Below are 22,494 nucleotides of genomic sequence, written 5' to 3'. Positions count from 1 at the left end.
AGTGTTCTGGCATACTGGCAAATTAACAAAGCACAGCTTGTACTGTCATCTGCATAAACTATACTACTACTCTGGATAAACTGACTACAGTTTCTAGCACCATCTTTAAGATTCCTTTCATATGAACTAAAAACATTAAATATAGAGTATTATCTCTACTTTAACAGCTAAATTACACATTTTCTTACCACAATGTAGAGAAAAAAAATCAGTATACCTCAATAATGACAAGGAATAAGATGACGCTCCATATGAGAAAATATGATAAGCAGATGCGGGGGGAGCAGAAACACGAATGAATTTTCTTAATAAAACAGAATTAGGCTGGATTTCAATAAATTAAGCATTTGATTTTATCTGTGAATATCCAACACAAATTAACACTTTGTGACACATTTTTATAAAATTTGATTTCCCCTCACCCTCCAAAAATACTGCAAAGTTGACCATACTTAACTCTGTTAAAAAATATCTGGGAGATGTAACTAATTTTTGAAGGACTTATTCTGTATATAATATAATCTCTCTCATGTACATAGGTGATTACATGTTCATTATCATACTGTTTAACATAAGTAAATAAAACAAGATTTAAAAAAATTGGGAATAACAGCTTGAATTCATACACAAAAGTTAAGAATATGTCCAAAATTAGTTATATTTTCATTACCTCTCGAATTTTTCCTACAACTGAATTTTTAAACCACTGCTTTGTCTTACTCAAATTTTTAATTTGAGCTTAAGTACTCTTTAGATACCCAACAAATTTATTACATATTCATACAGCTAAAAAGACAATTCCACCATCTATTTACATACCAGTTTTACTACTCATCAAAGGTGCAAAAACTAGAATAGTAAAAACATTAAATATAGAGTATTATCTCTATTTTAACAGCTAAATTACACATTTTCTTACCACATAATGTAGAGAAAAAAAATCAGCATACCTCAATAATGACAATTATATTAATTGTCCAAAATAACTAAAATTGAAACAATAAATCATCATAGTGAAATAAAATATCCAATGGGTAAATATTCCATTATTTCACATGTTCCAGATGAACATTTCAGTCTATTAAAATAAACCTTTCCATTGTTTTCAGAATGAATTCACCACTACTTTATTTTAATAGATACTGTACTGAATATGCCTAAAATACAACAATCAGTAAAGTTGAGCCTTTGCCTGAAGGAGCTAAATCTTATTTAACTCTTTGAAAATGTTTTGTTTATCTTCAAGGTCCAAAACTCCTTGAATGATAAGACTTTATTTCGCTCATCATTCAAATTTTCTTTTTTATGGGGGTCCTGAAGCAACACTTCAGATATAATACATCTATCTGAAGGACTTCAGGGAGACATTTTTCAATCAAATAAACTGAATTTTGAGTTTCAATGTCATTTTAGTTAATGTACCACTCTGATTCTTGACCAGCTACAGCTGGTACCAGGAATAACTATATATAGACAATTATTTTGCAATGCCTCCCTCCCCCTCCATTTCTTACACCTCTGTTCAATAGTGAAAAAGAAGTAGGTTGCTTAATGGAGAAGGTCTCGAAAGGGGGAACAGGAGAAATGGACTCAGTATGTTCAGGGATATTTTGGAGCAGTTTATTTAGTGAGAATTTGGGTTTTAAGAATATTCTCTTAAACAAGTTTCAGTATCTGTCTGTTCCACCTTTGTATGTTATCATCCCAAATAAATATAATCAGAATAGTAATAAAAGAGGAAGTCATTCATACATACTCGTATAATATACTATACAACTAACACAGAAATGCAAGCTACATCAGATATAAGTGACCATAACTACTCTGGCTCCACTTCCCAACCCTGCCTGGGGATTTGCACTTGTCAATTGATGAAGTGTGACACTAAATAAGAATTTTGGCCAGGATGAAAGAAGCAAGTTTAAGGTTGAAGAAGGACATAACAGTTATTTTTTATGTTAGTGCAATTGTTATGGTGCAGCAACACAGCCCCAAACTGCTTCTCAGCACAGCGTACCCAAAAAAGCACCATTGACTCTAAAAATCTGCAAACTGACATAAAAAGTACATGTAAAAGCACACAGAGAAATCTTACCAAACTCAAACTACAGTGCCTATAAAAATACTTTAAATCACACTGCAGAGTAATGTAGGAGCCTCAGTGCATTGAGTTTAAATATTTTCTTTAAGTATTTGAATCTATGATGGACTACACCAAGTCCACTTGATGCATTCCCATTCAAAATCAAAGAACATTAACTGCAGTCCTATATTTAGTCAGTTACTTGAAATCTATTTCCTTTCTGGTGTTTTGAGGATATTGCTGGACAGAGTCCCTGCCTCATTAGAATCTTGGATGGTATCTGAGGAAGGAGGTAATAAAAAGCCCCTCCATCCATGCACACACACATCAGTAGGGTGCAGTACAGAACAGCTACCTAATCCTGTTGCTGGCACTTTTCCCCACCAAAAGCAGTGTCTACCATATCAGGATGGAGAAAAAAATAAACCAACTTCAACAAAAGATGAAGGATATTTCTTTTTCTACAAGAAACGGGGTTCACAAATAGGAAACAATTTCTATCTCTGGTTGTAAATATCAACAAATTCTTCTATGACCATGGGATTTTATGTATAGTCTAATAAAAAAAAGTTGCAGTGACAAGACAGACAAAACTGGAATGTCTTATTGTTGCTTTTATAAAATCAGTGTGCAGGACTTGAAACAATACTTGACAGTGACTTCTATCATTTAATAGATGATAGTTTTCTGTCCAGAGTTGGTTGCTCAATCTGAGTTCTTATTTTAAATTCCAGGGAAAACAATAGCATGTAAACAGATTTTGTAGTCTTATCAATGTCATGCTTCCCATACTGATCACATTTACAACCACCTAAGCTTTCATCGCTTCAGACAGTTTATAACAAATACATAAGCACAACAAAATATGTATTGAACTCTTACTAACTTCTGCAAATTTCTAACCGGAAATATATAAAAGCAAAACAAAGGAAAATAAAAATTAATAATTAAAAAACAGTACTCTACTGGATTGTTTAAATAACTCCCTCCCTCTCCGTGCTTTTGTATAATTAGAGTGTAAATAAGAAAATCCATTTTAGGATTGGAGAGATCTATGGTAAGCTTATTAGAATACAGGTAGCTTAGGGTGACCACTCACACTTTTTCAGAATACTGGACATTCTGGTAATTCTGGGAACGGAGGGGGCTCACCCCCACCAGCGAGACCTTGAATGCACAGTGCATGGTCACGCTGCAAGGAGGATGCCATTTTGAAGAGAGAGTCATCACGCCAGCAGGGACAGGGAACACTATTTAAAATGGAACCCACCATCCAATACTGGGACTAAACACATCCAGTTTTGCTTCAGTACTAGACGGGGGAAAACCTTAGAAATGCAAGACTGACTGGCTTAAAATCACATGAATTGACTGCCTGGTGTAGGTTCTTTAATTGTTCTGTTCTGTAGTGCTTTTACCTTAAAAATAAAATAGGCTTGCATAGGAAGTGCTGTGGGGTAACTGTGGGCAATTACCCTGTTAGTCTCCAAAGAGAAAGTAGGCAAGTCAACTTAAGCAGAGTCTCTTATTAGGAATAAGATGGTGAAGGCAGGGAACTGTTCAGCCTGGAGAGACACCAGGTCAGATGGGACAAAGGTGTATCTCTCCACCCAAGAAAGATGATGGCCAGGGGAGCCAGAAGATTGAGTGTAGATGCGCCTACTGTACCACAAAGGGGGAGTGCAGGCGCAGTTGCCCTGAATTGCACTTGTATTCCAACAAATACAGACTCAATACCCCAAATAAAAACGCACATAAACAATGGTGTATTAAAGAAACTAACTAGTGAAAAAAAGGAAAGCAGACAGTAAAATAATGTAGCATGTATTCAGTTTTTCTATTTGTTTTTCATTTATCTATACGTTTCTACAATATGCAAGAAATTAACACTCTACATTAATATGATCAGCTTCCAAACAATTAAGCTTAATTACCTATTAGAAACATACTACTAGGCTGCTTGTTGGTCTCATAGTTGAAGGACACGACGGCATGGTTCTGCTAAAATTAAGCTCACTAGAATTTCAGTACAGACCCTGACGGAAGAGTAAAGCATGAAATTAAGCTAAGCACTAATATAAAAAAGGGAAATTTATTTTTCTCCTCAATAGGAGGACTTTACCATGCAGGATTTATTCCAATATGTGGTTGTTTTGCTTTCTGGTGGTGGTTTTGTTTTATTTTGGTTTGGGTTTTTTTGCACTAAGTATTTAGACTTTGATTTAAAAGGATGGGTGTAAATCCAAACCTACCCTCCCCTTCCACCCAAAATAAGTCATTTGCTATTTCTTTGTAAAGAGAATGGAACCCAAGATTTCTTGCTCTCGTAATTCCTCTGCGCAGCAAATATCTGTGAAACATACTGGCTACATGTCCCATCCCCCTCTAATGCTAGCACAGAAAGAATACTATCAGTAACTTCTTTAGCTCAATGAAAGATCTATGGGATAGCTCTAAAGCTTCCAACCCTACTATGGGCATCAATATGATGCCACATGATGGATTTTTTTTCTTTTTTTTCTTCTTCTTCTTTTTTTTAAAGCCTAGGAAGTTACATACAAAAATATGTTAAAAGGACATTATTAAGGTTACAATGTCAAATCAAGCACTCAAAAGTAAGACAATGCCAGAAGTAAGTTAGCCTATGCATCTTAATTCAACCCCCTTGTGTGAATGCATTATGATACAATCTACTTACATGATCACATATTTTTTGCTATCGGATCTTGCCTTATTCAGTGCTCAGGATGGACCTGCTCCAGGGATCAATCAGGGTTGTACAGCAAAAGAGACTCTTGTCTGTAAGACCCCGCTCCCTTGTTAGCTGCTATTCTCATGTTAAACATTCTGAACACTGAGCCCATCTTCAACATCAAACAGAGTTTTGCCATCAAGTTTAACAGAGGCAGAATCAAGAGAGTCATTTATATTTAATAGTTCTCAAAGTGCTGTGGTTTTTTTTTTTTTTTTTTGCGTCTGGATGAGCTGGCTCTCCCACTTCAGCACATATTTTGTTTTAACATGATCACTACTTGTAGCTTAACAATTTGACGGTTTTTAGCACTGAAATGGCAAACTCTCTTAAGACCACCGTCATTTATACACTGTTGTAACTTGGGAAACCCAGCATTGATGGGTAGCTCAGGAATTGTTATAACGCACAATCTGTTGACTGCAGCTCTGATAATTAAACAATATTAAATTTGCACCCACACACACACACACACACACACACACACCTGATTTTCCCTCTACTAGACAAGAATAAGCAGTGAAGGATTATGCTGAGATGTAAGCAATAATGTACTATATTTACCAGAGGAGAAACAGAATTGGCAAAAATTTTCACTTTTTTTTTTGGTTTCATGACTAAATGTTAATTTAGTTTTTTCCACTAGTCTCAGAAGCTAACGTAATTTAGCATTCATGAATGCCTGAGGTAAATATTATAGCTGTTGATGAAAAGAACAGGCCTAAGGGCATATTAATTCATTTTTAGTACAGTATTCTTGAAAGTGTTAGACACGTAAAGGTGGTCATATGAACAAGTAAATGAAAGACCTCTAATTTCAGTACACAGCTGAGAGTCACAACCTGACAAAAATCCATTTTTGTAACACTTTGCCATGATTTTCATGGATACTGCTAGTTGCACACAATTATTTTGTTGCATGACCACCACATACATGCCAGCATTTCTGAAATATCAAAATGATTTTAAGAAATCTGCAGCCAATTGAAAAAAATATATAATCTTAAACTTCACCTCAGAGACTGTTTTTAGGAATTGCTGAGCAGTGGAGTAAGATAAAAAAAGACTATTGTGTGGGGTGCAGAGGGTATGGTGGGTATATATATTTATTTCTTTTTTCAACAGACAAGTGGTGTAATGCAGTATATTTTTCTTGTTTTGTCATAAAAAAAAAAGTTTTAAGAATCATAGGGTTGGAAGGGACCTCAGGAGGTCATCTAGTCCAACCCGCTGCTCAAAGCAGGACCAATCCCCAATTTTTGCCCCAGATCCCTAAATGGCCCCCTCAAGGATTAGAACACACAACCCTGGGTTTCATAATTTATGAATCTTCAGATCCAATAATTCTCACAACCCACTATACCCTCTGCACCCCACACAATAGTCTTTTTTATCTTACTCCACTTCTCAGCAATTCCTAAAAACAGTCTCTGAGGTGAAGTTTAAGATTAATTACAAATTGCAATCACTGGAATTCAAAGGAATTCAAAAGGTGGCTAGGATCAGCCATACATTTATTGATATATCTTATACCCAAGGAGAGGTAATCTTTGCAAACTGTATATTGGCTCTTTTCACCAGCTATATTAGGGACTCCTCCTGGATTTCAAAAATGTCATACAGTTTCATCACAGCAGCTCAAGTATAACGTGAAATCAAGATGATCCAGAGTCATATGGCTTTCCATGACTAATTCAATTCAACGTCCAAATTACTCCTCTGCCCTACTTCGTTCTGAACTAGTTTTGTGATCCACCTCTAAAACCCAGGCTGGGAAATTCTGCGAAAGAGTTTTCCCTGAGAATCTAACCAACTTCTAAGAAAAGAGGTCTCTGCCCTGATTTGACTTTCCTGTCACCTCCCTTCTTGAATACGGGCTCAGGATTCCCACCATGCCTACCTCCCCATTCTATTGCAGCTTACAGCCGTTTTAAGGGGTAAATCACAATTTCTCTTTCATCAGTTTCATGGACACTGCCTATATTCTAAGTGAAGAGCGTAATCAAGTTGGCTGCTCTTAGGTCACAGAAAAGGCAAGAATTCATTTCTCCAAGCAAGAGAAGCAAAGGTAAACTTTTTCTTTCTTTTTATTTATTTATTTTTAATCTTGGACATTACAACCAAACACCTGACTTTCACCATGCCCTGAAGTTTCCCTAACTTGAACTGTGACAGTGTCTGGGGGAACAAGTTACACAAAAAAGGATTCTGATGACAACAAGCTGCTCTTTCCCAGCAAGTTTTTTTCTTTAGCAACTAGCACCATGGTATTAATTTTCCTCTGTACTCAATAAAAGTAATAATGCAATTATTTTTGGTAATTACAAGATAAATTTGAATTTCAAGAAGGAAGTAACATCTTCTAAAACACAATAAATTAGAAGGGTAGCATTTTCAATATGTACAACTATGTAGTACCAATTTAGCTATAACTGCTGTGATATGTAAGATGCATAACTAAGTTTTTGTATACACATTTTTAGAAGATCTAAAATGCATTAAATGATTAAACAAAACTTCCACCAGTAAATACTTTGCAATTGGTATTACTGAAAATGTATATTAGTAAATAAATGACAATCTCACATATCTGGAGGATTAGATTCCAATAGGAAAATTTTTGAGAAGAGTTTGAATAAGGTCAGACTGATATTATATAGCTTGTTTTCCCAATACATATTTCAGATGGTGTAACTGGTCTTGCGCAATACATTAGTATCATTTTTACTGCTGTACATCCCATAAACCCACTAATAATAGTGTCCAGGACTTTTGTGAAGGATTCTGCATAAATGTATTTGGTCAGTGAAAATTTACTGAGGCCTCACTCCTAAACAAACCAGTTCAAGTTAGGGGTAGTTTTGTCACCATGAGGACTGCAGAATCAGACACTGTACTTACTTTCCGCCTATCAAAGGGAAAGTATATGGAGGTGCATAGAGAAGAGAATAAATTCCATACTTCATGATTGTAGGCAATATTTATGTTGACAGTGATAAAAGGAAACATGACTGATTGTTAAGTACACAGTGCCTGACATTACAGTCCCCACACAGGCAAAACTCATTGACTTTAAGGGGGCATTGCATGAATCAGCACAACACCCTGGGATATATTAAATAAAAGGTGTCAATAATAAAATAGTACTATGTCTTCTGCAAAGAAAATAATATAGAAGTCATCATGATGAAGCAGGAACTTGCAAAACATTGTAATTAACAAGCAGTAAATATTACCCCATATTAAATTAATGGATCTGATGTCCAACATGGTTCTTGTATTCTCAAACATGTAATGGGGGAGGAGAGGCAGGGGGTCATCCCCACACGTCATCAGTAGAAGATAGCTTAATGATCAGTTTGAGTATTTACTCACTATTATCTTAGTGTTTTCTGTATGCACGAGAAAATTAATGTGAAGACAAAAAGGAGCCAGACTATGGCTAATGAATGTACTCTTTTGTCAACAGTTCCTTTATATAAAAATTACTTTGTCTGTATTCTTCATACCAAAAAATAAAGATGGAAGAGCAGACACAATGCATATGTATTAAAGAAGATAAACTGAGGAGTTTGTAGCATGCGTTTAGCACACAACTTTGAATAGTTCCTTATTCTTCTTCTTGAGTTAAAGCTCATTTCTTTGAAAGGATTGTTATGAGGAAAGCTGATTTGCTGAATCAAACAGATGACATTATGACTTACCTGAATCAAGGATTCACTCAGCTTCTTTTCATCCACCTCTAAAATAATATTTTTTATTTCTTCATAAGGCATTCGGAAAGATCCCAGAAAGATTGCTGAAATTAAATAGGAAGTTATTAAAACCAAATAAGTCAAAAGTATGAAGCAACATCATAATTTAAGTAAGTTTTTTTTACTGCAAAAAATTTCAGAAATAGGTTAACTATAGGTCAGATTATCAACAGGAAAAAATGGATTTATACAGAGGGCTACATAATGTTTTAGCAAAATTGTCTCATGGCAATTTCTAATGACAAATGTCCACATTCTTAAAAAATAAAAAGGCAATTATATTTTCCCTCCTTGATGATTTGAACTGATAGGCCAAAGACTGAACTGAGTGGCAGGGGACTGGACTAGACGACCTAGAATGACCAGATGTTATAGCAGGAGTGGGCAAACTTTTTGGCCTGAGGACCACATCGGGTTTTGTAAATAGTATGGAGGGCCGGTTAGGGGAGGGGGTCGTGGCCCAGCCCCCACCTACTATCTGCCCCACCCACCCACCCGCCCCGGGACTCCTGCCCCATCCAACCCACCCTGTTCCCTGATGGCCTCCCTGGGACCTCTGCCCCATCCACACACCCCTGCTCCGTCCCCTGACAGCCCCCGGACCCCCACTGCCCCAACCAATCTTCCTCTCATGGCCCTCCTCCCCACCTCTACTGGGGTAGGAGCAGGGCCAGTACTGAGGGGAGCACGTGCTGTATGCTTTTAAAGGCTAACACAGCTCTGAGGCTCTCAAAGGAATTTAAGATGAGTTAGCTGAAATATCTCAGGGAAGCCGCACTGCTGTGTGGCCCCTGGGCTAATCTATACGCTTCCAAATGGACTTTGGACTTAAAAGTCACCAAGTAGTCCTGACATAGATAGGCTACCACAGTTTCCACCATCTGAGCTGCAATAACTTGAAGGGGTGTCAAATCAGCTTATCAGAGAAGAGTGTCTCAGAGCAGTTTCTACCAGAGATCTAATGTGGCCAAAGTTTCTATCTGACGTTGGTTTCCGTGCAATCATTTTCGATACTGGCTCCATGTACACTTCAACATTAACCACGCTTAGCACAGTTGTATCAAGGTGAGCCATGTCTGGGTTAACACAAACACCCTGGCCATGATATGGCTCTCCATCGCATCTGACAATGATGTCACAGCATCATGTAGTGTTCTCATGTGGCTATATAGTCCAAACTGTGAGAAGCAAGATTGTGAACAGATGTCACACGGGAACATGCAGTGTCCCACTGAATACTTGACAGGATGCTTGGCCCCTTTTTAAAATCAGTTTTTCACATCTATCTTCTTCAAAGTGTTTACAACCTTTATTGATAGTTGCTCTCCATTATGTCTTTGATATCAAAACTTATGTTGGATGAGCTAAGATTCTATTTAAACGTGTCCTAAATATTTTCGTTGACCACCCCTCCGGTGCTTTATGAGCAATCTTATTTCAGGAGTTTTCATCACTCATTCTAATAACATGACCAGGCCATCTAAGGTGAGCTTTGATAATTATTGCCTTAATACTCTTTCGACTATATTAATTGTTGAGACTGTGTCTCAACAATGGACCTTCAGAATAGAATAGAGACAGCACATGTGACCAACACAGAGGGACCTTCCACTACACTGACCTAGCTGGGGATCAAGCTAGATATATAGGCTGGTATACTGCAACTCCCTCAGGATAAGCTTTGGGAGATACTGGGCTTAATTCGAAAAGATAGAGTTGCAAAGAAAGTTACACTCTGTGAGCTGCAGTCTATTCACAACTTTCCCTGCTGGGTGGTAGCTCTGGGGTTGGCATTCTGTGCCAGGCTGGTGGTGACCACTGCAAGCATAGAAAGACCTCACCATTTTAAAAGAGTTACTAGAAAGATGAAGGAGGATTTCAGGGTGTGGGGACAATTTTTGAGTGATTTTAATGGAGTGTCATTCTGGAGGGAGGAATGAATAATGGAGGTTGATTTTAAGACATACTCAGATGCTTTGGAAGGCATGGGTTTTGGGGTATTTTACCAAAGCAAATAGTGCACCCACCTGGTTCCTCCACCTGAACGATAACAGGGATAGTGCAGGATATAACATTTCTGGATTTTTTCCTATTTTGGTCCAGTGGTCATTTGGGGAATGGAGTTTGCAAATAAAAGGTTGTGTTTCTGGTGTGAAAACATTGCCGTTATACATGTTATCCATCACCAGTCCTCCAGATCACACAGGGTTATGTGATTGGTAAGGGCATTTGTACTACCATGTTTAAGCTTTAGCATCTATTTCTCTTCCAAGCATGTGACCAGGGTCGATAATAGCATAACACATTCACTGTCTCATTTTCAGATGTATAGATTTCAGGATCTGGCACCAAGAGCCAGCAAGGAACCCGAACAGATACTACTAGATATGGAATCTTAGCATATGATGGTTGTCAGTGTAACGCAGATGTCGGTATCGCCGCAAACATTGCAGAGTTAAATTTTGTGCAATTCCAGGATCTGGAAGGCCTGTCACCAATATGGCCAACTGCAGAGGAACATGTGCTGCAGTACATGGTGTTGTTAGCAATCCGACGACTGGCATCTTCAACCATCTCTACTCGCCTATTGGCCCTTACGTCTGTCAATAGGCTAAGCTGTTACCCAGTGATTTAGTTTGAAGGTATAGAGCGGGGTGGTCTGGAAGCACCAGCCTGAGTGAGGATACACATCATTCCATCACTGTTAACACACTTAGGGATCTGGTGCAGATTCTGGAACCCATAAGTGGCTGTGGACAGGAGATGGCCTTACTCAGGCTGGCATTTGTGGCAGCATTTTTTGGAGCTTTTAGGATCAGTGAGTTAGTAGCTGGATCCTGTAAGGCTTCTTCTGGCAGACCTTTGGAACGGAGAAATATACACTGGAAGGGGTGATTGGTTATATTCACCTGGAAGAAGTCAAAAATGGATCAAGGGGGCCAGAGTGAATCCATTATTCTACAGGAGAGTGGCAAGCCTGAGATCTGCCCAGTGGAGGCTGTGAGGGCATACGTGACAATAAGACCAGGGAGGATGGCCCCCCCTCTTCATTCACGGTGATGGGCGTCCCCTCACAACATACACCTCTACCCCGATATAACGTGACCCGATATAACACGGTAAAGCAGCGCTTCAGGGGGGCGGGGCTGCATGCTCCAGCAGATCAAAGCAAGTTCGATATAACGCGGTTTCACCTATAACACGGTAAGATTTTTTGGCTCCCGAGGACAGCGATATATCAGGGTAGAGGTGTATCGGTTTGTTACAGTTTTAAGACAGGGACTGATGAGATTGGGGCTCCTACATATGAATATGGTTCCCTCTCATTCAGGATTGGGGCAGCAACAGCAGTAGCCCAGCTGAGTATGGGAGCTAGAGCAATTCAGGCAATTGGGCATCAGCATTCTCAAGCATACTGAATGTACGCGAGACCCCAGGTGGGGAATCGTTGTCACTTTTCCATTGTGTTTTCATTCCATATGTGGGTAGATGGGCCAGGCAGATGATTGGTATGGTTCTGCAATTCCCCACCACCACTTGGCCAGGGAATATGAAGGGGACTTGCTCCTTAAGGAATTTAAGCTGCCCATAAGAATCAATGCAGAGCAACACAATGTCATCCTGCCACTAAGTACTGAGGCCACAGCTCTACCTTAAAGCTCAAAACCAAAATAAAAGTAGCTTGGTTTTCACAGGTAGTGACCACCTCTAGCTACCACTAAAATCAATGGGATCGAAGGCCGGGGGAGGGGGAGAAAGAGATCAGACCAACTGTTTAGTTCAATTGGTTCTGTGCTATATGGCTAACTTTAGGTGACCAAGTCAAAGTTTTGGCTTGATTGAGCTCTTAGCCCATGATAGTTGGAAAATGAGAACCTACATGTTTCTCAGCAGTACTAAATAATAACGTATTTTTTTCTGTAAGCCTGCACATATTTTGTTGCGACATTTTTAAAATACTTTCCAAAAATCCTCATTAAGTAGAATGAATTATATAGGGTCAGATTGCAAGACTATTCTTGAAAGCATGTGGGCAACAAGGCAGGCATATACTAGCCTTATCATACATGGCAGTAATAGATTTTTTTATTCGAAAAATTAACAGAATTGTATTGGGCAAAAGTATCTGCCCTTGCTTTCAGGGTAAACTATGCTGGTTTAGTGAAAATAATGGGACAGAAAAGACACGATAATTACTAAATGTTTTTGTTAATCTATTTAAATATTAAAGATTTCCCAGTTTAGGATAGGACTTGCAGCCTGCATCGATATTAACTGGTGACTTCCAAACACAAATGTGTGAAATACTTCAAAGCTTCTCCGTGTGTTAGATTTGATGGGTAAAGCTTTTCATTTTAAAATATTTGTTTTAACATTTCCTATTCCACACATTAAATGTATCACTGCAACAATGTACATATCTCTTGCTTTATATAATTTTGCAAATTCACAATCCAAGTAATTCTCAACGGAAAGGTTTAATGGCAGTGAGACCATTCATTACTAAGATTTTCATTATATTTCCAAGACATGTAACATTACATTTAGAAATACATATATACTATGAAGTGTTACCTAAACAATTAGAATTAACTTATCTAAATGAAATGCAATTTGTGATATGCTAGCTCTCCTACTCTCACTTGCTCTTGTTCTCTTTTAAACTACAAGCCACACAGTTATTAGTCTGAATTAGTTCTCTGGTACAATAGCAATAAGTCACGATGGGGTGAGCTTCAGATGGCTAGAGGGGCACGGCTATTGAGAGACAAGTCCAAGCTCTTTCATGAGTCATGCTATCACAGAATCCCAACCAGCAACTCCAAAGAAATTTCCCTGGAGGGAGATGGGCTGCAACAGAAAATGAAGTTACCTGTAACTGGAGGTTCTTTGAGATGTGTGGCCCTTACCTGTATTCCACTGAGGGTTATGCAATGTGCCTGGAGCTGGAGCTTTTAGTATTCGACAGTCCGCACATGCATCCTGTGCCACCTCATGGTTAAGCCTGAGGTGGTAAAGGACGCAGCAGGCCACTGGCATCTCCAGTTCCTCCTCTACCACAGATCTGTTGGATCCGCAGCAGAGGGAAAGTACGGTGGGTTTGGAATACTAATAGGGACCATACATCTCAAAGAACTTCCACAGTTACAGGTTAGTAACTTTGTTTTCTTCTTTGAGTGATAGTCCTTATTGTATTCCAACGAGGGTGAGTAACCAGAACTACTTATGTGGGAGGATGGTGTAAGGAGACTGTGGAACGGAGAACTGCTGCTCCAAATGAAGCACCCATGGCGGAATCATGCACTAGAGCATAGTGAGTGGTGATGTCATGCTAGGAGTCTACTACAGGCCACCTAACCAGGTGGAAGAGGTGGATGAGGCTTTTTTTAAACAACTAACAAAATCATCCAAAGCCCAAGATTTGGTGGTGATGGGGGACTTCAACTATCCAGATATATGTTGGGAAAATAACACAGCGGGGCACAGACTATCCAACAAATTCTTGGACTGCATTGCAAACAACTTTTTATTTCAGAAGGTTGAAAAAGCTACTAGGGGGGAAGCTGTTCTAGACTTGATTTTAACAAATAGGGAGGAACTCGTTGAGAATTTGAAAGTAGAAGGCAGCTTGGGTGAAAGTGATCATGAAATCATAGAGTTTGCATTTCTAAGGAAGGGTAGAAGGGAAAACAGCAAAATAGAGACAATGGATTTCAGGAAGGCAGATTTTGGTAAGCTCAGAGAGCTGATAGGTAAGGTCCCATGGGAATCAAGACTGAGGGGAAAAACAACTGAGGAGAGTTGGCAGTTTTTCAAAAGGACACTATTAAGGGCCCAAAAGCAAGCTATTCCGCTGGTTAGGAAAGATAGAAAATGTGGCAAAAGACCACCTTGGCTTAACCACGAGATCTTGCATGATCTAAAAAATAAAAAGGAGTCATATAAAAAATGGAAACTAGGACAGATTACAAAGGATGAATATAGGCAAACAATACAGGAATGCAGGGGCAAGATTAGAAAGGCAAAGGCACAAAATGAGCTCAAACTAGCTACAGGAATAAAGGGAAACAAGAAGACTTTTTATCAATACATTAGAAGCAAGAGGAAGACCGAAGACAGGGTAGGCCCACTGCTTAGTGAAGAGGGAGAAACAGTAACAGGAAACTTGGAAATGGCAGAGATGCTTAATGACTTCTTTGTTTCGGTCTTCACCGACAAGTCTGAAGGAATGCCTAACACAGTGAATGCTAATGGGAAGGGAGTAGGTTTAGCAGATAAAATAAAAAAAGAACAAGTTAAAAATCACTTAGGGCTTGGCTACACTTACGCGGTAGTTCGGCGGCTGGCAATCGAACTTCCGGGTTCGATTTATCGCGTCGTCTGGGCGCGATAAATCGAACCCAGAAGTGCTTGCCGTCGACTCCGGTAATCCTGCTCGGCGAGAGCAGTACGCGGAGTCGACGCGGGAGCCTGTCTGCCGCGTCTGGACCGCGGTAAATTCGAACTAAGGTACGTCGACTTCAGCTACATTATTCACGTAGCTGAAGTTGCGTACCTTAGTTCGAATTGGGAGGTTAGTGTACATCAGGCCTTAGAAAAGTTAGATGCCTGCAAGTCACCAGGGCCTGATGAAATGCATCCTAGAATACTCAAGGAGCTAATAGAGGAGGTATCTGAGCCTCTAGCTATTATCTTTGGAAAACCATGGGAGACGGGAGAGATTCCAGAAGACTGGAAAAGGGCAAATATAGTGCCCATCTATAAAAAGGGAAATAAAAACAACCCAGGAAACTACAGACCAGTTAGTTTAACTTCCGTGCCAGGGAAGATAATGGAGCAAGTAATTAAGGAAATCATCTGCAAACACTTGGAAGGTGGTAAGGTGATAGGGAACAGCCAGCATGGATTTGTAAAGAACAAATCATGTCAAACCAATCTGATAGCTTTCTTCGATAGGATAACGAGTCTTGTGGATAAGGGAGAAGCTGTGGATGTGGTATACCTAGACTTTAGTAAGGCATTTGATACGGTCTCGCATGATATTCTTATCGATAAACTAGGCAAATACAATTTAGATGGGGCTACTATAAGGTGGGTGCATAACTGGCTGGATAACCGTACTCAGAGAGTTGTTATTAATGGTTCCCAATCCTGCTGGAAAGGCATAATGAGTGGGGTTCCGCAGGGGTCTGTTTTGGGACCGGCTCTGTTCAATATCTTCATTAACGACTTAGATATTGGCATAGAAAGTACGCTTATTAAGTTTGCGGATGATACCAAACTGGGAGGGATTGTCCTACTGCTTTGTAGGACAGGGTCATAATTCAAAATGATCTGGACAAATTGGAGAAATGGTCTGAGTTAAACAGGATGAAGTTTAACAAAGACAAAGGCAAAGTGCTCCACTTAGGAAGAAAAAATCAGTTTCACACATACAGAATGGGAAGAGACTGTCTAGGAAGGAGTACGGTAGAAAGGGATCTAGGGGTTATAGTGGACCACAAGCTAAATATGAGTCAACAGTGTGATGCTGTTGCAAAAAAAGCAAACATGATTTTGGGATGTATTAACAGGTGTGTTGTGAGCAAGACACGAAAAGTCATTCTTCCGCTCTACTCTGCTCTGGTTAGGCCTCAGCTGGAGTATTGTGTCCAGTTCTGGGCATCGCATTTCAAGAAATATGTGGAGAAATTGGAAAGGGTCCAGAGAAGAGCAACAAGAATGATTAAAGGTCTAGAGAACATGACCTATGAAGGAAGGCTGAAAGAATTGGGTTTGTTTAGTTTGGAAAAGAGAAGACTGAAAGGGGACATGATAGCAGTTTTCAGGTATCTAAAAGGGTATCATAAGGAGGAGGGAGAAAACTTGTTCACCTTAGCCTCTCAGGATAGAACAAGAAGCAATGGGCTTAAACTGCAGCAAGGGAGGTCTAGGTTGGACATTAGGAAAAAGTTCCTAACTGTCAGGGTGGTTAAACTCTGGAATAAATTGCCTAGGGAGGTTGTGGAATCTCCATCTCTGGAAATATTTAAGAGAAGGTTAGATAAATGTTTATCAGGGATGGTCTAGACAGTATTTGGTCCTGCCATGCGGGCAGGGGACTGGACTCGATGACCTCTCGAGGTACCTTCCAGTCCTAGAATCTATGAATCTATGAGTGGAAAAAGATGTGTATCGAACTCCACATGGCTACCTTGCATATGTCTGCAAGGGGCACATTGTGGAGTGTGCCTGTAGTTGTAGTTTTGCTAGATCAAAAAAAAAAAAAAATACAAAAATTAAGCATCAAGATAGCTCTCTTGAGGTTCAGCTTAAAGGTTACAAGCAAAACAAAAGCACCTGGGGTTAGCACAGAGGAGTCCAAAAGCCAATAAAAAATAAAAAATAACCCTAATCGCATCTACCTAGACGTTCCTTGACTTACTTACATATATGGGGTTTCAGATAAGCAATCATTAGGTATGATCTGATGGTTTTCGCAGAAGGCCCTTCCAGAACCATACAGGAAGGGGCTGGGTAAAAATTTAATGGCTGTCCACCAGCAGGTGAAAAGCACTAATGGCAGCTTTATGGAACTGAGAACCAGTTCTGAGTCCTTCAGAAAGAGGAAAGGCATGCCCATCGCTTTGGGGACAAGGCCGTGTCGTGTAGCCCAGGAAGTGAAATGCATCCATTTGGCATCCATCTTGTGGAATCTTTCCTTCTTCTTGAAAGGACATCTTGCATTGCCAGAGAGTACTCCTCAGCTAGTGGAGGGAGCCATCCAAAAACCAAGCCATCAGTCAAAGGGTGTGCAGGTTGGGGTGTCTGAATCTACCGTTGTGTTAAGTAGCTCTGGGAACATCCAAAGCGTGAGTGGAAGGTGCTTCAACATTCAGAGGAGAAATGGGAGCCAGAATTTGTGAGGCCAGCAGGGGGCGATCAGGCTGGTTGCTGCTTTCTCTCATCTGATCTTGTGGACTACTCGTGGTAGGAGGAGCTGGGGGGGGGCATAGTTTGTGCAGTCCGACCAATTGATGATAAGGGCTTCCCCCTGAGACTGAGCTCCGATTTCATAAATTATGAAGCTCCGATATCTCCCCTTGAACAATATTGGGTGCATCTGGTAGTGGTGTGGGATGCGAAAAGATCCCTCACTGGAGTTCCTAATCAGTCAAAAATGTCCACGATTGCAGAGTCGTGAGGGTGGAGCAGGGGTGTAGTAGTTTGATATGCTCTGAAGTCACCTGGATGACCAATGAGTTTGGTAAAGGATGAAAGAACAGGAACACTGACCCTTTGGTAGGGACATACTACTACTTCTCAGCCCCTTTTGGGATGGGTGCATGTGTGGCTTGAGTACACCGGTGTGTGCCAGTTGGAGGATGACATCATTGATTGGTAGGACCAACCTCACTGGTACCGAACTGTGCAAGGTGTCAAGCAGCCGGTGCTGACTGTCTTGTACATCCTCTAAGGGGATCTCTAGGACATTGGCTATTCACACAGCAATTCTTGGAACTGGCGATAGTTCTCCAGTGGAGAGGAGGGGATTGAAGAAGTGGCTGCATCTGGAGAAGATGAGGGATACTGGTGAAGTCGGGCTAACCAGTGCGTCAACCAACACTATGTCGGAGCGCCTACTAGACGAGGGCCGGTAGTGGCAACGTGGAGAAATTCTCTTGAACCTAGCAGGAACTTTCAGAGCATGAATATTGGGGCCATGACCCAGTTGACCTGCTGTTGCATAGCCTGGGACCACGGTGCCAGATACCAATTATGTGGATAAGGCAAGATGGGAAACTACCATGGTGCCACTGGAACATTCCGGTAGTCATGCTTCCAAAACGAGAGATATGGACAGTGTCAGACATCCATATCATCTGAATCAGAGGAGTCAGAATTCTTGCCAAATGGTGGTACTGTCGGAACTACTGAAATAGAAAGCAGCAGGAACATAGCGGTCGAAGGGTCCCTTCAAACTGGTGATAAGATCGGGGCTCATGGAGACGGTAGTTCCTCCAGTGCAAACAACTCATGGGCACCCAGGGCTCTTCCCATCTCCCAGGGGTCAATGGTATCCGTTCCACTGGAGTAGCCAGTACAGGGAACTGCATCTATCTGGAGACCGACCGTGCCCGGGACACCAGCGGAACTGGAGCAGATGGAGTGGCAGGATCTGTGATTGACCTGGGCAGATCCAGCTATCAGTGCGCCCATTTCTCGGTCTCGTGAGACAAGGAATGTGACTGGAACTCATGGACAGTGCTGAATCCTTCATAGACTTGGAGGAAAACTTACTGCTATGCTTAATATGCGCATGCTTCCTTGGTTCACGGCTATGCCCCAGCATGAAGTCCTTAGCACTGGTACTGGCAGAACACGATGGTGGTTCTGCGATAGGGGGAGCATTGCTCGCCTGTTCAGGCTGATATACAGGGGGGTTCCCCAGCCATGATCCGATGCCGGTCCCATGGCATCCTCCATAAAGTCTTTCCTGAGATAGAGAGTCTGGTTCTCTTGAGTACCGGCAGGAAAGGAGAAGCAGATATTGCACGTGGCTACAATATGGGCTTCCCCCAAGCAGTACATAAAGTGCTGGTGCTCATCACTGATGGAAAATGAGCGAGAACAGGAAGTACAGGTTTTGAACCCCAGCGTCTTTGGCATAATTCAGTACCCAGTTCTGCATTCTGGGGGGAGGGGGACAAGGGAGTAGTTTGGCGGAAAACACCATATAAGTGGCGTTCCAATTTCTAAATCTGCTACAAGAAAGGGGGGAAATCAAACCAAAAATACAGAACAAACAATAAATCTAAACTATAAACAGTACTAAGGATATTTTTGTAAACTTTGGAGTAGAAACTCTGACTCAGACCAAGTGGCGGTGAGAAGGAACTGGAGTTGCCGGCGACCTGCCGCGCCCTTTATCGCCTTGGGTGAATCCATGAAGTGGCACAGGGTGCATATGCAGACTGCGAGGGTGCATTGTGTGTGTGCATAACCCTCAGTGGAATACAATCACTCAAAGAAGAACATGGTCTACTGACGGCAAAGAGCAGTAAATCTTGAGTGAGTTTTGACTGGAAATGTGCCTAGACCTGAAGAGAAAGGCATTTGAAGTAGCTACTTCTTTTACTCTCTTTTTCCTCCTAAGAACCTATGTCCAGACCCCACAGAAGGGCCTCAGAAATGACTGGAGGATTGTTGAGAGAATGCAGTCGTGCTGCCACTTCCCCACTGCATGGAGTTTGGGGAATCTTCAAAACCATTTTGCTACACGTGTTTCATGCAGTAGCATGCATTATTTGTTCAGAGCTCAGCAACAAGCAGATGAATAAGGAACTGTGTTCTGCAGAACAGCTGCAACAGCATGAGGAAAATAAATGTTTATTTCATTTTATTATTTTCCTTGTAGACTGAAAATGACAAGACAAGAGGGGGAAGGGGAATTAACACAACCACCAGTCAAAGCTGGTTTGCAAGCTCATTTTTCTGCTTATCAGATAAATGATGTAATACTACTTACACAGATTCTGTGCTGTTTTTCCATCCAAGATTCTTAATTCTTTAACTCGTTTCTTTGGCAGAACTACTTTCTTTTCTTCTGTATCATCTACTGCCTTTTTAGCTGTAAAATAAATGTGTACATACGAGTTTCTAATTCACCAATAATAGTTTTTAACAGATACAACTTCATTTAAGACACTAATGCTACCTTAAAGGGGAAAAAAATAACTTTTCAATTTTTTCTTCAGTTCAAGGGAAAAGAAACATGTTAGCTCACAATAAGATCTTCTCATAATCACAATGGCAAGTAAAACAAAATTATAAAGCAGTAGAAGGGACATACAGAATTTACAAATTGAAATTTGATAGGACACTCTGATGTATACTTCCGCTCTTGCAAAAATACTAAAATCACAGAAACTGGTTCTTTTCTCAGTTTTTCTTCATTTCAAAATCCAGCACATTCAACAACAAACTCTCCAGTGATTTGATACAGCTCAAAGAAGATGAGAGCCATCTGCTGAAGCACAACCATTTCCTGTACCATCCTGAAGGTTTCCCTTCTAAGAACTCATCAGTCAAAGCCCAGTTTTGTTTATGAGATCTAATGACAATACTCTATAAGTGGTATAACTGTAGGCATCGATTTTCATTTTTAATAATGTAATCAAAATTATGAATATCGTTGCTATAATGCATGAAATCAAATCAGAACTATTATGAATATTCTAGGTTTTGGATTAATAAATTTGTTTATCTAATTGAAAGTTTTATATTTGGAACTTATAAAATTATATATACTAACACACTTCATATTTTAAACTTGTACATATGAACAATTTTGCATAACTGGACATATTAAATATTTTTCATGCAAATGTCACAGGTACCTATTAAATTAATCTTAAATTCTATCAAGCAAATGCACACACATGGCTTTCTTTATATCTGAAGGTCCTCAGAGGTAATACGGAAAGGGAAAAAAGGGTTTGTAGATTTGCTTTTTAAGATGCTTAAAGGTGGTCTGTAAAAGTTAGTAGTTTGTTTTTCAACTTTAGGAAATTCATATTTTTATTATTCTGGAAGACAATAATGAATGCCAAATTAATGAAATTATCTTATTACAAAACTCATAAGGAAGACAGCTGAGCAACGGAAAAGAGACGGCACATTTAGTTGTTTTGTGTACAACTTACTCTTTGTTTGTTTACACTTTTTGAATTTCCAGTGACCAATGAATGTTTGGAAGAAACCAGGTTTCTGTCAAAAATGCAACACTTCACCTCCCTCAACTGTAACATAGGAGTGAACATCACACTTCTTCCAAGAGCCCACAAAACAAACAAACAAAAAGCAGCAAAACCAGGACTCAACTGCAAAACATCATTTAACCTAGCTTGTACCCTTTTGCAGGTCATCTTTAAAAATGATGATACAAATATTTGTCCATTTGAGATTAGAACTTTGATGCCTTCGGAGACATAAACGAAGGATACAAATCAAGAATGAGTAACTGTCACCTAGGATCTGATCCTGCAAACACTTCTGCAAATAAGGAACTTTACACAACAGAGTAGGTCCATTGAGCGCAATAGCAATGGCCTACTTCCATGCTGAAAGTTACGCAAGTGTTCATATCTGCAGGATCAACAATTCAGTTAGTATATAATGATATCAAAAGCAGGATTAAATTTTACAAGTATCAGTCACCAATAGACTTTTATTGGCTATCACATTCTATTGGCCATCTCCATTTAATTGAAAGCCTTCCCCAGTGTCTGGGGGACAATCTTGTCTCAATAACTGCCCCATTTCCCACTGCTTCCCTTCCTGTAGCAAAGTTATATGGACCTGCATTTCCAAAATGTCATAATTACCTGTTTTCAGGATCAGGAAGGAATTTTTTTTCCAGTTGGGCCAAACTGGTGAAGATCTGGTAGGGTGTGTTGTGTATTGGGTTTTTTTGTATTTTTTGGGGGAGGAGGGGATTAGGGGCATGGGTGTGTGTGTGCGTGTGCGCACATTGTTTGCAGCATTGTGGAACAGTTAGATTAAAAGGAAAAAGAACGGGAATTGTAATATTAAGAGATAATGTACAAATGTTTTGTTCATCGTAATTTGCAGCCAATGTCCAGTGAAAATAAAAAGGGCCAGATCCCATAGTTAAATGAGACCCGGGATTTCACTGGTAGATCTTTTGCCTGTAGGAAGAAGAGTAGACCTTTAAATTTCACAGACAGAGGTTCCCTTGGCTACCTCCCTCAAAGGTGGAGGGTTAGAGGATTCAGAAGTGAGATGAGCCCTGAATCACTGGTTATATGGTTGGAGCCCTGTAACTCCACACGAGATCCAATTAAATGGTGGTGCAAGAGAAGGGGCTAGCATAAAGCACTCATCTATTGTTAAATTAAGAA

General features: G+C 40.1%; 1 protein-coding gene across 1 annotated transcript in view; it reads right to left on the bottom strand.

Moving 5' to 3' along the window:
• The window catches only part of DIAPH2 (diaphanous related formin 2), an 887,225-nt gene that overhangs the window by 523,742 nt on the left and 340,989 nt on the right, over positions 1-22,494 (bottom strand). The window contains exons 19-20 of the mRNA XM_024202840.2: positions 20,100-20,201; positions 8,540-8,634 (exon numbers count right to left, since the gene is read on the bottom strand). Of these exons, the coding sequence (XP_024058608.1) occupies positions 8,540-8,634; positions 20,100-20,201 (197 nt within the window). The remainder of the gene's footprint in view (positions 1-8,539; positions 8,635-20,099; positions 20,202-22,494) is intronic.

The sequence above is a fragment of the Terrapene carolina genome, unplaced genomic scaffold (assembly GCF_002925995.2).
Source record: "Terrapene carolina triunguis isolate 2854851 unplaced genomic scaffold, T_m_triunguis-2.0 Scaffold131, whole genome shotgun sequence".
Lineage (NCBI taxonomy): Eukaryota > Metazoa > Chordata > Testudines > Emydidae > Terrapene > Terrapene triunguis.
This window is presented reverse-complemented; position numbering and strand designations above follow the sequence as displayed.